General features: G+C 40.5%; 1 protein-coding gene across 13 annotated transcripts in view; it reads right to left on the bottom strand.

Annotated features, from left to right (window-relative positions):
• Positions 1-17,196, bottom strand: part of LOC137180918 (dedicator of cytokinesis protein 3-like) — a 213,562-nt gene that overhangs the window by 182,748 nt on the left and 13,618 nt on the right. For 11 of the 13 annotated variants that reach the window (XM_067586217.1, XM_067586223.1, XM_067586211.1 and 8 more), the window contains exon 3: positions 11,955-12,027. The exons of the other annotated variants lie outside the window; for them this stretch is intronic. In XM_067586217.1, the coding sequence (XP_067442318.1) occupies positions 11,955-12,027 (73 nt within the window). The remainder of the gene's footprint in view (positions 1-11,954; positions 12,028-17,196) is intronic. 13 annotated transcript variants of the gene reach the window in all.

Genomic DNA, 17,196 nt, shown 5'->3' with positions numbered 1-17,196 from the left:
CACGTCTGGGCATCGATAAGAGGAACTGATACGCTCAGAGACATACGATTCAGATGGATTAGACAAATTAAACTGGTTCTCAAATGTAACCGGTTTGTGATTCCTATCCCTACAGTAGATTAAAACAATCAAACATGCCTTCACAGACAAAAACAACATGAAGCTAGAGATTTAGCTGTTCTTTTTGGCGTTTCAGTATGAACAGATACATTTTTAGAACTTGAGTATGATGTAGACCTTGTGTTCAAACTGTTTAACATTGTGAACTGAATTGTTGAAGTGTTTGTTATTTGGTAACTGCCACTAAATGCAGCTGAAGGAGGAGCAGGCTGGAAATCTCTGGAGCTGTGCTGAAGGCTTCCATGCGAGGTCAGGACAGCCTTTTATTGCATTTCATTCAACTTTTCATATTCAGCTTTTCCCTGCTAAAAACTGAACTGGTACTATAGCAAACAGCAGAAAAACACTCAGGTAAAAGATGACAGAAACAGATATAACTACAAACACCATCCTGCTTTTCTCAGGTCACAGCAGATATGTTGACATGTCAAAGCAGGAGAAGCACAGATACAATTAATAACATTAATGATGGCTGAATCTCATTTAGTGTTCCTGACCCTGGTACAGTCCATATAGTGCAGTATAGTCCACATGTACGGTTACACTTGAACATTTGAATAGAACTGAGCCATCGTTAATATCATCAGTTTATCTGTTCCAACTATGATTAGTCGATGTGATTAATTGATTGAAAGAAAAATAATCAGAAAAAAAATCTGGTTCCAGCTTTTCAAATGTGAGGATCTTCTGTTGTTCTCTGTTTTATACCAGTATAAATAATTTACAATATACAGAATATTGTTAGATATACAAATATGTTTTGGACTGTTGGTTGGACAAATCAAGATATTTGAAAAGTCATTTCATTGGGTTTTTTTTTGACATTTTATAGACTAAACGGTTAATTGGAAAAATATTCAGTAGATCAATAATGAAAATAATCATTAGCTGCAGCCCTAATTTAAGAGAACACAACTTACTGTTATTATCATATTTCTGTTTTAATAATAAAGCATTTAAGCAAATGTTGACAGTAAAACAAAGTGAAACAGTCCTACTGCAAATTATATCAGATAGAAAACAGACAAACTCATTTATTTTGTTGTTTATTGAAGGTCTTCGCCTCCTTTCATGCTCATTTTTTTTTTATAGAGGAAGGCCATAACTTTTAACATTAGCATTCAATCTAAATCTTGAAATAACAGGATGAGATGGAGACAAAGAGTCCTGCACCAAACCAGCAAACATCCCTCAAGTCAAGAAGTGAAAGGCTGGCTGTGACAGAGTGACCTGCCCTCCATGCCGTGCTATCCTCTTCCCTGTTTGCATCTCTTCTTTCCTCCTCCCATCTTTTTACTCCGCAATCTGTCGACTCAATCAGCCGAGCGGCAGACGAAAGGAAGGTGGGGGAGGGGGGGTGGGGGGGGGAGTAATGAGGTCAGTAGCACTTATCTGCAGAGGCTGAATGAGGGATGAAGAAGATGCTCTGGGCGTTCACTCTCACACTTTCTTCCTGCTACTGTCTCACACATGCTGCTTTTTAAATTCTCTTCACCCTCCATGCTTCCGCTCGCCGTCTGTCACCTCATGTTATGTGTCAGTGGCCATCTTTTTTTTTCCCTACAACACTTCGATAAAGTCTTTTCACCTATATGTTTGATCTTTTGCCGCTCCCAAGTCCGTCACTCTCTTCTTACCTTCCTCTTTTGTTGTCATTAATTTTGTTCATGAATATCACTCCTCTGTCCCTCTCTTACCTCCCTCCATCGCTCTGACGGCACTTCCTGCTTTTATATCCTTTCGGCATCTTTATTTTGCTGATTCCTCATCTTATGTCCCCACCTTCACCATCTTTCCTCCACCTCACTTGCTTACTTCCTCTTCTCTCTACATACCTTTACCGTCCTCCTCCTCCTCTTCTGTCTTTCATCTTTTATCTCTCTTCAATCCCACTCTCCTCACTTGTCAGTCTTCGTCTACTGTTCCTCCAGCCATCCTGTTTTCCAAGGTTGTGGTATATTGATTTTCAATTGGCTCAATATAAAATGTAAATTGAAGTTGTAATTCAATAACAGGAGTTATGGGCTGTTTTCCTTACAGATGATTTCCCTTTTTTTTCTAGAATTGAAGCAGTGACAGTTTTAGTCAGCAGTTCCACATATTGAATATTATTGAGGATGATCCTTTAACTCCCACTGCTGCTCCAGACTATCTTCCTTCTCCTTTCCTTCTCCTCAATTATCTCCTCCCTCTCTTTATCCAACCAGCTGTCGAGTGGATTTTAGTCAAACTTTTAAAATGTCAGATAAAAATGAAATGCGTATTACATGTGTTTCCACCAGCTGGTTTGAAGTGAATAAATCAAGCTCTCCTAAATGTCAAAAAGCCCATTCATGAGAACAATGGCAAGAATCTCTGCAGAGCTCACTGGACAAATTGTTGAGCTTCTTCCAGCATATTTCATGCTTTAACCCTAAAGGAGATAAATAAATATATTCTGATACAGAAAACAGCAGCCTCACAACCATAACAGTCACTGCAGTGACGCTGGACCATTTGATGCTTCTCATGTTCTTTGGTATTTTGAGATTCTGATTTTCTGGAGCAGTCTATTGATCGAATGAAAAATCACAAAAAGTCACAATGTCAGATGACAAATGAATATATTTATGAACTTAGCACAAAAAGTAAGGAAATTTGTGTTTGTGTTTCCCTTTTAAATGGTGCCACATTTGTAAGGAACATGCATTTGTGGGATGAGCAGCAGAGCTGAGTATGTGGGTTGTGCCCATGAAAAATTTGCCAAATCTTCTCTGCCAATGTCAAACAGCTTATTCTGCTGTTGCTACTGACTCTTGTTTTGAGCTTCTGGTACCCCAGGTGTTGCCAATCAGGCACTTGATTGACAGCACCTGTGAGCATGGGCCCTGCTACAGTGGTCAGTAGGTGTCAGCTTCAAGAATTGGCATGCCACGTTTGACTGATCTGGATAGGGCAACTTCATGCTGGTGTTCCACAAAACCAAGTTGCGGCATTATTTGGAGTGAGCCCTAGTACCATCTCCAAAGTGAAGGCCAAGTTCCATATAATTCTTCAAATGCTGGTTGAAGAATGGGATGCCATCCCACAGCAGTTTGTGACCAGGCTGGTGAGCAGCATGAGGAAGAGGTGCCAGGCTGTTGTGGCTGTGTATGGTTCTTCCACACGCTACTGCGGCTCCTGTTTGTTAAATGAATAAATTGTTTCTTCAAACTTCAATCATCTAATCCACCAAACACCAAACAAGAGTCAATGGCAGAATAAGCTGTTTGGCATTGGCAGAGAAGATTTGACAATTTTTTCATGGGCGCAACCCACATACTCAGCTCTCCTGCTCATCCTACAAATACATGTTCCTTACAAATGTTGCATAATTTAAAAGGGAAATAAACAGGCTTTCCAATGGTCAGTATTTGGTATAACTGGTCAATGTGATGAAAAATACTACATGCAGCTCTTCCCACTAACTTTTCAATTTACTCGCAAAAATAGTGACATTTATTAACAAACATTTTTGAAAGTATGAAAAGTTTTGCACCTTGTCATAAATAACATGTCAGATCCCCTCTTCCCTTTATTTACAGTTTCTCCCTGCATCATGCCACGCTTCCTTCTCCGTTTACCTCCCTATACTTGTGTGTGTGTGTGTGTGTGTGTGTGTGTGTGTGTGTGTGTGTGTGTGTCCATAAGAACTAAAACAGTCACATGTTGGCACAATGCCCCTAATGTCTCATGGCACATGGACACACACACACACACACTCAGCACCTCCCCCTCCCCCAGGCGCTCACCCACACACTGCCAGATAAAAATAATGTGGGGCAGGCAGATCAGCCAGATGTTTGTCGGTACATCTTGGTGTGTTAGTGTGTGTGTGTGTGCATTGTGTGCATGAAGCCAAAAGCGGTTGCGTCTACTGTACATGTGTGCTCATGCATAAGTAAATACGCGCCTATCCTTCTATGAAAGTAAAAGCTAGTGCCTGATACACATGCTGCACTGTCAGGTGTTGGCTGAGAGAGAGAGAGTGTGTGTTTGTGTGTGTGTGTGTTTGTGTGTGTGTGTGTGTGTGTGTGTGTATACTAGGATTTTTTACATGTATGTGTGCATCATGGTGCTCTTCCTCTTCCTGTTTATTTTTTTCATACTCATCGTGAGCTCCAGAAGCACCAACGTGTTCCTGAGTGTCACATTGTTTTCTTGGCTTCTCTGCTCTATAGAAGCAGGCTGTTTGTTCAGTAGTGTGGCCTCGTAGCCTTCTGTGTACCAGCATTAAAGTGTACTAGCGTCCAGATGGCCAGGCTTGCTGTTCCTGCCCTGAAAGTGGAGCACTGGGCTAAGCTTCCATTATATAGGCTTAAAACACACTAATCACCCGACAGCACTCTGCACTACTGCTGCTTTTAGAGGATGTGTGTGTGTGTGTGTGTCTAATCTTAGTAGCGCTGTGTCTCTAGAGAGACAATCATTGACTGTTACCATGACTAGTAGAGTAGTGTGCCTGTCCCATTACTCTTAAAATCTATTCATTACTAAATATTTTAGGAGCGTACATGTTGCTGTGAGGAAACTTGTTAAATATACAAGAGGGAAATTATTTTAAACCACCTTTCAACCTTTATTTTCTTCTTATTTTTTCAATTTGATTTCATTTCATTTTTAATCTTCTGGATCTGAACTGTATTTCTGAGATAAAAAGCCAAGTTTCTGTTTTCTGGTAAACACTGATTAATTAGCATAAGACCTTTTGATGAAAAATGTATTTGTTTTCTGGCAAGATTAATTTGCTGAGTCTACTGTCAAGAAACAGGAAGCTGCTCTGACTTAAAATACAGTTCTTTAGTGAAGGAAGCCTCGTCCCCATTGACTTCAGTCCAACACTTAAGTTTTAAAGTTATTAACCAACTGTCTGAGGCCATCTCCTCTTGGCGGCGTGTCTGCGATGGTGCACGTCAATTAACACATTAATGAGCATAGCTGCGGGTCAGAGTGGAGAAACGCTGCCACGGGAAAACACCCGCTCTGCACTGCGGGCGCCGCTGGCAGAGCGAAGAGAGCTGCTGGCACTGCCAACCTTCATCTGCCATCCAATTCAATGTGTGAGTGTTACAGCGTGAGTGTGTGTGTGTGTGTGTGTGTGTGTGTAGGGCTTCCCCAGGTGCCAAGGCCGGCCTGACATCTTGGCCTGGCGCGATGCAGTGGCTCCACTGTGCCAGTTCGCCAATAGATCCCTCAGCTCTGAGTGCAGATGGGTTGGTATCATGTACTGTGTGTTACGTTTGTTACTAAACAGTAAATTACTCAGTGGGCTTCATGCAACAGTCACTCAGATTCATTCTTAAGTGAAACATACAAGAGATTTAAGAATATTTGTGGCGTTCACCAATTTTCTCGTACGAAATTATCAAACCTGTCGTACAAGACGTGAATGGACAGTTTGTGTTTCTGTGTTTGACCTGAAAATGATGTGATCTGCATGATTTAGAGTTTAAATATGATACTGATTCATATCATCACAGCAGCTTATACAGTTCAGGTCTTTATGCAGGTTTCATGATTCATCGTCTCAACTTACAATGAATATATGAAAAAAAGTCTAAAAAACTTCAACCATCATACATCTGTGCTGTCTTCTTTTTTTCACTCTGCGTGTCTATCGTCACTCTCCTGATTCAGCAGGTTTAGACCTCCCAGGGTGCACTGGGACAGATCACCGTTCACACACACACACACACACACATGAACACAGGTGGTACACGTTTCACACTGTGCACCACCTGTCTTTGTCTCCAGTTGTTTGGGGGCTTCTACTCTACTCAGCTCTTTGTGTTTGTTCATCTGTTAGCAAACTCTCACACTGCAACTCATCACTATATTTATATTTATAACAAATGACAATGCATAAGTAATAGTAGTGACTATCACCGACTCTGTCGTCCAATCAGTTCTATTGAGTGTTTTAACATAGTTTTGTTTTTTATGGCCTGAAACTTTACCTCTTTGTTTCACTCTCACTGCTCTGCTCTGTCTTCCAGCAGTGACAGGCAGCTGTTTTCAGTGTTAAAGCTTTGACTAATCACCTGTATTCTACCTGCCCAACACCAAACAGCAGATAGACAAAGTTAGCGAGTAGCTGGTGAACAGAGTGGAGCGTTTAGCAGCTAAAGGTCCAGATATTTCCCTCAGGAGTTTGTGGAGACCAAATGAGAGCATTAGAGATGACTGCTAATGCTTCTCCATGTCTGCTGGATGTCAACTGTATCACTGTATCAACTTTATGAGGTGACAATGTTGTATTTACAACTTGGCCAAAAATAATAATGCAAGAAAGAGGAAAATAATCACATTAAACTGGTGATTTTGTCTGTTTGAAGCTTCTTCCACTCATACATCCTGTCATACCTCTTGAACAAAAAAATGGCATAAATTTATCCTCAATTAGAGATTTCATTTCTGTTGGAGTCCCACTTGGGATTGTGTATTTTTACTGTGGATGAATGATTAATAAGTCGTTTTCCTGTTATTCCTTCCTGGTCTTAAAGTGAAATACAGTGAAAGCAGAAACAGACTGAATCAATTTTTAAAGTTGACACTATTTAAATAAGTGCTCCTCCTCTGTGAGTATGTGTGTGTTCATTCATCTTTGTCTGCTGTGTGAGTCTGACTGTTCTACTTTCCTCTGCCGTCCTTCTCAATTTGCTTCTTCGCTACTCAGACGTTAAACCTTTCATCTACACGCGGCAGATTGTCGCATATTAGGGATTTAATAGTCTGCCGTCTTCCCTTCGAGCTGTGTCATCCCCAGAAAAAAAAAAGGGGCTTGGTCAGCACGGCTCGGTGATGTCACCTTTCATTCGTCCTTCTTCCCGCAAGCCACGCCGTGCTTCTTCTTAGGGGGAACGGATGGGTGTCGGGTTACACATCTCATTGATTGCGAGCAGCGAGCTTAGCGGTCACAGTTGAGTCAGCTAACACTTTGCATCAGCGACTCATCATTCATCCAGGAAACATTACTCTTCAAAAGAAAAGGCCAAGGCTTTAAAAGCGAGAGCCTGGGCATAAATGATGTACGGTTTCTTTTTTATGCTCCTGTTTTATATCGTCCTTTAATGAGCTCTGAGGCCACTTCCACCTGCCCTCAGAGTCATTACGCTTATGGAGAGCCTAATGTCGGAGTGATGTCCATCTAACCTAACTCTAAAATCAATATGAAGTGAAATATTTTGTGTCCACTTTGGGCTGATGGAAGTCTGACTGGCACCACACTTACAGGAAGTCCCTGCATTTAAATCCTCATTGTTTATCCATTATTTTGGCCTCTGCTTTATGTTGACCAGAAGCGACCTGACAATCCAGTCATAGCTTCTCAAACAGCACTGTCAGCATCTCCAACCACAGCAGATGGTGTCGTGTTTCATTATGACTCTGCTTCAGGCCTACTAAAGTGGACAGAGGTCACCTGGTCAAACTATACTGAGCAAAAACATACTATTCCTTTACTGTAGGAGTTAAAATACATTCAAGGCTCTTCAGAGAACTCAGTGAGCCTGAAAGACTGAATCGTTTTCTAACGCTGGTTCAATAAGTCATATCTGAGATGATTAAATGCGTGTTTGTTTTTTTCCTCTTTGATGGATCTGAACGAGTGTTTAACGTATGTCTACTCGGCCCGTAAAGACATGAGTCACAAGCATCTGTCTATATAGTTTTACAGTGAGAGGAGAGTAATGAGGCGCCCGCAGCATAAAATATTACCACTTCCATGAACTTGTAATGTTTTATCTTTGGATCTAACTTCCAACATAACTGCAGTGCTTTTGTTGCTGTCATAGTTACGAGAGTAAAAGGTGCATATTGTTGCTGTCAGATGGAAACTTTGCAGCTGTGTTGGATGTTCATATATGTGTATATATATGACTTAACGTCCTATGAAGGTCAGTGGGTCTGAAACAATTGTAGAAAACGTCTCCCTTGATTCAAATACAGTTGAACTACACAGTTTTCCCTCTAAACTTTGGACGTCCGCTCCTCTCTCTCTCTCTCCTTCTGTCTGTATGTTTTTATTATTACAATCTTCCAAAAGACAAACTAAAAAATCGAGATATAAACTCTAATCCCACTTAAGAAGTTACAGAGACGATTGAGTCATCTCTGCAATCCATCATCCATCTGCTCTGAACTGCTGTCAGTGCTGCTCGCACACAATTACACACAAGTACAAGTTCTTCAATGCTGCTTATTAGCATTTATATAACAATATTGTATTTTCATACCAACTTTGCATCAATATGATGACATAACTTGATTTGATGAGTATTTCATTAATTAATTCTCTGGATTAGCCAACGACAGACGTTCCTGTCAGGTGTTTTTTTTATCCATCAATAGTTTCTTTTAGATTTTACAGAAAATGAACTTTACAAAGATACACACTCAGTTTTCAGTTTAGTGACTAAAACTAACTGCAGTGAATCCTTCCTTCATTGCGGTTATAATGTTAGTTTGTTTTTGCATAAGAATAAAAGATAGTCTCTGCATATATTGCTTTTTTATATATATATACATATATATATGTGTGTGCTTGTTTCTTATAATGTTGAGTTTTCTTAGCGTGTTTTAGTGTGTAGTTGTGTAGTTGTGTGTATATATATCTCTCACAGCACACAGAGCAGGGTAGGATAAACAGTAGAGCTGGGACAAATGCAGCCTGCAGCCTGCAGCGAGGCGGCAGATACAGAGAGAATCTCCTGTCAACTGAATGAACACATATAGGTTGTACACACTTTACACTTGTCACGCAAGCCTCACAAAGGTTACTATTCACATGTGTAAAATAGAGCGCTGTGTGTCCATGTATCTGCGTGACTTAAGACAGAGAAAGAAGTACATCCATGTCTAAAGGCAGTGGCTGTGTGTGAATAAGTGTAAAACCACGACAGAATGAATGAGGTGTCTTCACTCTTCCACATGAGATAGAGCATAATGTTGGATAATCTCAGGTAATGTCCTGAATACAGAGCAGGCTACAGCAAGGCCTTCACATTCATTTCAAGATTTATACAAAAAGATAAAACTGTGAAAAGACAATCTGATGGCAGGTTTATTTCTGTCTTCCTTCTCTCAGTGTGTTGTGTTTGTGTTCTTCAGGCCCGGGACAAGCAGAGTGTTTGTAGACAAACAGTCTTACAGAGAATCTGCTTTGAAGTTCTTAATGAGACAATCGGCACGGGGCCAATTAACATGAGAATAGAGACAGAACGTCTCTTTAACATGTCAGACATCTCTATTGGCTCTCCAAGCTCTACTGTCTGTCAGAACGCCTCAGTAAACAAAGCAAACAGGTGTTAACATCAACGTGCACAGTGACTGAGCAACTAACATTTCTATCCACAAACAGAGTGGAGGAGAAACAATTATAACTGCAAGTGAATTACATATAAAGTTACACAATACTTATGTGTAAAAAATCCTCCCACGATTCCATTAGATAAACTCAGAGTTTCAGTGTTTAGTCGCCAATTTATCATTTCAACCAACATTGTATAGGTTAGAGATACAACTATTTGGATGATAAGTGAAAATTCATTTCAACACTGTTGCCAAGTGTTGAGTGACTTTCAGTCCAAGAGGAGGCCATGTTCGTGTGTTGAATCAATTAGCAACAACGTGATAACATGCAAAGCTGATTTGTGCTTGTTTCTTATCTAATGATGTCTGATGATCACAGCACTTCACATCCAGCCTCCAGGCACTCTCACACAGGGGACTGCAGCTTGAGAGACACTTGACAGGCTGACTTGTTGTAATATAGTGATGTGTTTTTCCATTTAACTCAGCATGAACTGATCAGTTTTATCATTGAACCAAATGACTTGGTGTAATGTTAAAGAGGTCACTGGTAGCACCAGTTAACACCAAACTCTGCAGCTTTAAGGAGCTTTTACTTTCTTTTAGCCTCTTTAAATTCATCGCTTTGGTTTCCTGCTGCAAAGACTGTAAGGTTGAGTCTCACTGCTTTCATCAACCCCCCATATAGAGCAAACAGGCTCAGACAACATGAATTTATAGTATTGAAGTGTATGAATGGTTGGCTAGAAACAAAAGACAAAGATATTCAGGGGGTTGCATGACCCCAAACTCAAGATAAAAAGAAATATAGGATAGAATATATATGTTCTGTTGTCATGTTCTGTGTCTGCTGTATGTGTAAGCATGCAACTGTTTGCTAACACGATATCATAACGACTAGACAATAATATTTCAGGTTTGTTCTTCTGTGAGTTGTTTTTGTCTTTCTGCCTCCTGTGCATCAAACATAACTTTAGTTTCAAAGTTAGATCTTAAATGCAACATGCAAGAAATTTCAGACGTGGTCACATATCTGTTACTTCTTCTTGATCACAACCACCTGCAGCACTTTAGTTTTATTTATAGTACCAGTGATGATGCCAAATGGACTTCTAGCAGCTCGCTGCTCAGATGCTGTGAACTCTGCACGACCTGCTGTTTTGACAGTTGTCAGTTGTACTATATCACATATAAGACCACAAATGCACTCACGCTGCACTGCAGACTACGGAGTGGAAAATACGATGTGATGGTGCCGGATGGCATCAGGACTATGATCTAAAGCTAATGCAACCACATATGTAGGCTGAGGACAGCTGCCGAATGAACTTTGAACTATAAAAAGATGTGAAGATCTTAGTTTGTGAAACACTAATAAAGCAACCTGTCTGTCATCACTGCAGCTGCTCACATCCTGAGTTCAGCATCCACAAGACATTCAGACTATGTTCTGGTGCTTTCATTTACTCAAAGACTAAATGTATTTTTCTAATTAATTTGAGTAATTAATTTATTGTTTAATTATGTGATACTGTTGTAATGCCTGAGGTGAAAAACTATTATTTGCTGAAACCCAAAGGGAGGCTGGAGGTCAGCTGGAGGTCAGCAGCTCTGGTACTGCTGGGAACTCAGTATCTGACTGAAGAGAAAGTCAGATAACATCACTACATATGTGGGAACTTTAAATATTTGGTCACCCAATGAAAGCTTAATTTTTCCCTTTCAATGTTTACATCATAGCCACACAGACCAAAACAAAGATAATTTTATTCAATAGAGTTATATCCCACACAGTATCAACCTAAACTAATAGTTCAGTTTTAGTTATTTTAGATATTTTGCTTCCCTCCGTCCCAGTGTTCCTATATTCATTCTGCAGTGTCGGTGCACCACTTCAGAATTATGAGCGCTGCTGCTGAAATTTCACACAATCATTAATATCAGTGGGCTTCTAATGAATTTCACTCGCACACTGTGTGAGCGGAATAACAGCCTATGTTATCATGGAATAGTTTGGAGTCTAGTGCATCAAATCCCCCCGTCAAAGGTCTTGTTATAAGAGTAGTGTGTGAGTAATGTGTGTAGTGAGTGTGTGGTTGAGCAAGGGTGAATGTGAGCGGAGCAGAGGAAAAGGTTAGCAGTGATTTGTCAATCTGGCAGTAAATGTACAGTACAGGCTGCAGTGAGTCAGTTAATCATCTGTTGTTTCCCCAACTGCTGTAGAAGTGAAGGAGGTTAGCTCCGAAGTTAGCAACAGTGGGTTAGCCTAACCTGACCAGGCTCACTTTAGGTGGACCAGTTATTCTCGTTTTAGTGTCAGTCTCAGCCGCTCCTGAACAGAGAAGTGCCAACCTGGAGAAACACTGACGCCATCTGCAACTTCAGTTGAGTTAAAGTGAAAAACACAAGCGTCCACTCCTTCAGGATCTAGTAGCAGCCCACTAATATCTGTAAATCCTGTGACAGGCAATATATGACAGTGTCTTATTAACAAAATATGACGTTACCTTGCCAGAAGGTTTTAAAATGTTGAGGAGGGGACAGATCACACGGTGGGAAAGACATGATGTGTGTGGTCATCTGTCAGTGATAAGATGCATAAACACAACTGAGAACCATAACCACACCCGCAACATATGAACTACACATAACACACAAAAACATGCTCACTCTCTCACACACACACACACACACACACCGTTGCTGCCAGACAGCAGAGCCTAATCAGGTCAATAGAAATGTCCATTAGTCCATCAACTGGAATTAGATTGGAAGCAGGGAGGGAGGGATGATGGGAGGTGGGTGTGAAGGGAAGAGTGACAGGGTGACAGAGAGAGAGAGAGAGAGAGAGAGAGAGAGAAGATGACTGAGAGAAAATAACAGCGAGGATCAGAGGACAGAGAGAGAGAGAGAGAGGTATTAAGATGGAGTGAGTGAGGGTGAATTAACGCGTGACGTGAAGAAGGAAGAACACGGCGATAAAACATTGAAATGGGAGGTGTATAATTTATGTTAATTGATGTTAATTCTGACCCCGTCTTGCAGGCTGCTCTCCTACGCGCTCGTTCACACTCTCCTTCACATGCGCGGCGCTGCCATAACTCCAACTGTTGCCGCTTGGCACTGAAATACTCCTCAACTTTGGTGGATATAGAGAATGATGATGCTGTCGATCACTTTTACTGGACAGCGGCACTGATTCACTACATTATTATAATATCTCACATGACACATTTAGCTCTTGTTGCAGGTTTTACTGATGTGGAAATGACCTCATGCCCAGTTTGAGCATGACATAATCCCAGTCAATTAGCCCACAGGTCATGATAGAGTCATATATGTCAGTGCGAGAAACATCTGTGACTTTTCAAATAATCCCTCTCAGCCTTTGGAATAATAGTGCTGTCATCCATGTAGGAACTAATTTTAAAATTATTATAGAGATCAGATCAAAGCAGGAGGTCAAAAGATACAAACAATGTAAGATCATTAATTCCATCATCTTTGGTTTTAAGTGAGTAATTTAATCTGGGGAATCTTTTCTCCATCTTTTCTTGTTATTTTGTGCTAGAGAGCAAAATATATCTTCACATGCACCAGGTCTAAAACATAAGCTGTATTGTTTAGATGAAACGTGCACCGAAAAAGAAGCAGAAGCATTAAAAGAAAACATTTAGACATTTATCTAAATCAGTGTTCAGTGAGTCATAGTACAGATTTAACTGTGGCAGTGCAGGCTGTTCTTTCTCTCCACCGCACCTGCTGACACCAAACGATGTCTCCTTCAGACATTCAGCGGTCCGTTTATACCGACATATCCTGTTTCCCAGAGTCCCGGTCCACTCAGTGCAACAGCTATTTCAGATCAAGCTTTTTACTGTCAGCCTTGATGCTTCTGTAAACCCATCTGACCCACAGACTGTCAAACCTTCAGACTCCAGAGCATCACATTGACCTCTGGCTTTCCACACCCTCAGCCACTCAGTGAGGCCCATTACCAGCCCATTATAGTAATTCAATGGGATGCTGCCTGCATGGAAGCCATCAGGACACACACACACACAAACAAATGCATACAAAAGCATACACACCCTTCCACACATGCATATTCAGACATGCATGTACAGAATATAGTATGTAAATACACGTATACATGGACAAATTCCTACGATAACACTATACAGCAAATATACATATCACAGTTACATAGAAAAAAACAAAAAAGACACACAGACAACAAAAATATTATAAGAAACCTTAATAAATCCAGCAAACACAGTGTTTTAATCTGACACAACAATAAAAAGCAGACAGTGAGATTTGAGGAGGGGGCCATCTGATGAAATTAAGTGGCAACACCATCAAGTACTTCCCTCCTAAAATGAGAAGACTCCCACCTGCTGGCTTTATAATTCCCACTCATTCTACATTATTAGCCAGGATGAAGACTTTATCGGAAAAACAGTCACATGTTGAAGATGTAATCACTCATATTTATGAAGTAACGGCTGATGAAAGCCATCAATAATATATTATGTCTAGTATGTGTGAGCTGGACCTGCAGAGCATCAGTAGGTATATATCATATCATGGATGCATTTCAGATGCATAACAGGATGTTTTTAGACCCTGTAGGGCAGGTCCCAGCACTCTTAAAATGGTCTCTATTATTGTAATAATCCAATTTAAAAAGTGTGTGTTAAAGCTTAAAAACCTCTGCAGTGCTGCTGCACATTTTACCCCCGAACTCAAAGCCAATATTTATCTTTAGTTTCCATGAAAACACTGAAATATGAGGCTGTTTCTTTTGATTTCATCAGCGATGTCTCCAAGGTCCAATTTTGTCAGTCTGTTTGTCTGTTTGTTCAGCATTAACACACACATGCACGCACACACACATGCACACACGCGCACACACACACACACACACACACACACACACACACACAGTGGAGCATGGTCAAGCATGCATTCGATACTGCCATCCAGTTTGTGTGACTGAGTGAGCAGGCAGTGGGGTGAAAGAGCTTTAATGGGTTAAAGAGAGGGGGGCGTTAAAGAGGGGGGGGGGGCGGGGGGGGGGCGTGTAAAGAGTTTAGAGCCTGGGAGGTTTACAGCGTCACACAGACTGACTGCTTATAGCTCGTCCTCATGCTGTCACAGAGAGGGAAAGCTCTTCATACAAAGAGTCTCATTCATAAATCTCATTCAAACAAATGTAAATCAATGAGATGTCAGTTAAGCAAAGAAAAGGCATAAACTGTCTAATAATATATGACTGGTGACAGGCTGAGCTACAGTATTAAAGCGGGAAAAAACTCAGTTACATTGGCACACCTTTATATATATATATATATATATATATATATATATATATATATATATATATATATATGGCAATTCTTGGTCTGCTCCCGTATGTGTCTTTTTATTACACCATTTATACTATTAATTACACTTTTTCTGAAGTTCTGGGTCAGGACTCAGAGACAGACTGTGTACTTTACATCAGTAAAGCCAAAGAAACCCTCTCTCCCAGCTGGTAGAATTAGATCTAATTTGCATGATTTCTTGCTGGTTTATATGGAAAGTGAGCAATTTAAAAGCTGAAATATTTGGCAGTAGAATAAATGAGTGGGCAGGTGTCTTTACTGCCATATCTGACCGACACACATATAGAAACTGTTTATAATGCATAGTGAAGGAAAATAAGCCAACACTCCTTGGGAATAAGCAGCTTTATAGTAGAATAACACATGAAAAGCTCTGTGTTTAAATCACTTCCATCAAATCACATCAGCGATCGTATCTCCTCTGTGACAAAAACGTTAATAAAAGTTGATCTACGATGAAACAAATTAGAGCGAAGCTTGCATGAGTGACGGGAAGAAAAAACAACTTTATTCCACCGATTGAGGATAATTGAAAGTGACGTGAAACTCAACCTCCATCTGATAACGACTGAACGAAACGTGCGGATGAGAAAAAGGAGCGGATGGATGGAGCGGAGGAACGATGTCACGTCTATAAATAGCATTTCTATGTGAAATATTCATTAGACTAAGTGAGAGATAGATGCATGGGGGGGGGGTTTAGTACAGGGGGAAAAAAATACAGATTTAGATGAGAGATGTGAGAGAGAAAGAGAGGTTCACGGAGAATGAGAGAGAGAGGAAATACAGATAGGAGGAAAGAATTTAGAGAGATAAATTTGGAAGAAATTAGAGTGAGAGAGAGAGAGAGAGAGGGTGAAAAAGAGGTTAAGAAATGAGGGAAAACAGACAGATAATTGGGCCATGGCATGTAGCCCCCCAGCCTGCAGTGTCACCCACCATTTGTCTCCTCTCCCCATGCAGAGAGAGAGAGAGAGAGAGAGAGAGAGAGAGAGAGAGAGAGAGAGAGAGAGAGAGAGAGAGAGAGAGAGAGAGAGAGAGAGAGAGAGAGAGGCAGTGAGGCTCAGGGCGAAACACACACAGTCCAAAAAAAAAGACAAAACAAACAGACAATCTTCCTTCTGCAACACAGGAATAAATACAAACACAGAATAAATGAAGGGGTGTGTAAACTTTATTCACCCTGCTGCCCCAATGTTGTTTTTCTTCTCACCATGGGGTCCAGGCTCATTAAAACGTAGCCCTGGCTTTAAGCTGGACACCGTTGAGCATGAGTCACTGCAGAGAGAGCCTGGGAATACATGGTGGGCAGTGAAGCAAAATGTAAAGTACAGTAGGCAGAGGGTCATGGGCCGTCGCTCCAAAAGGGATATTTTATGAATTAAATAGAAAACTATTAAAGTAACGTTTGTCTTGAGATTTGGAATGATTGTTTTCTTTCCCTCTAAGCTGGAGGTGGTGATGTTTAGCCATTTTAAAGACACCTCTTCTGTTTGAGTTGTTGTCTTTTTATCTTCCTTCTTTCATGGACCAACATGGACCAACTGTTTGAGAAAATTCAAGGAGAATGTCTGTAAAAAATAGTTTTTCGATCACAAAAACAAATGGAGAACCACCCGTAGCTTCTATAGAAATATCATCATCACCTTTAAAGTCACCATGACAAACTGGTTCTCCAACTGGTTCCCACTTTTAAATAATCTGTTCCCATATTATGTCTTGGAAGAATACGATTCAATTTAAATTTGTAATAGAGACTTATAATTTAAATGTATATTGCTGGTACTACGTCATGTGAGAAACATTTTTCTGATCTTGTGTATGTTGATCTCAGGTCTGGTAAACTACTCTGAATGCAATCCTGTCTTCAGCTATGATCAATAAACTTGAGAGAAGGAATTTGTTAACACTGTGAAAAGTGTAACTTTTGAACATAGTTTGGATCATCTGCAGGCCTGCAGAACTATTGAACTAGCAGAGCTTTTTTTAAGCACTAATCAATAAATATAGAGACAGACAGGCTGGCGTTGCATTTCAGGAAACTATGGTGCTCAGAGAATGTCTGGAACAGCTGATGACTCCTTTCTATTCTGATCACAGGAGAGAACGAGTGGGGGGGGGGGGGTAAAGAGAGCAAGAGAGAGAAAGTGAATGTCAGGAGAGACAGAAGGAGGAGGAAGAGGAGGAAGAGGAAGATTTATTGTCTGTGTCACAGTCATACACAAGCACGTTACAGTGAGTTAAACACTTAGCCCTTCTTCTGCTTTGTCTCTTCACATTGTTCTCTGTGAACTATATCACAATCTAAAAAATAAAGGAAGTACAGTCAAAATCTAAGTTTTAATTTACAACACAG

This window comes from Thunnus thynnus, chromosome 4 (assembly GCF_963924715.1).
Source record: "Thunnus thynnus chromosome 4, fThuThy2.1, whole genome shotgun sequence".
Lineage (NCBI taxonomy): Eukaryota > Metazoa > Chordata > Actinopteri > Scombriformes > Scombridae > Thunnus > Thunnus thynnus.
This window is presented reverse-complemented; position numbering and strand designations above follow the sequence as displayed.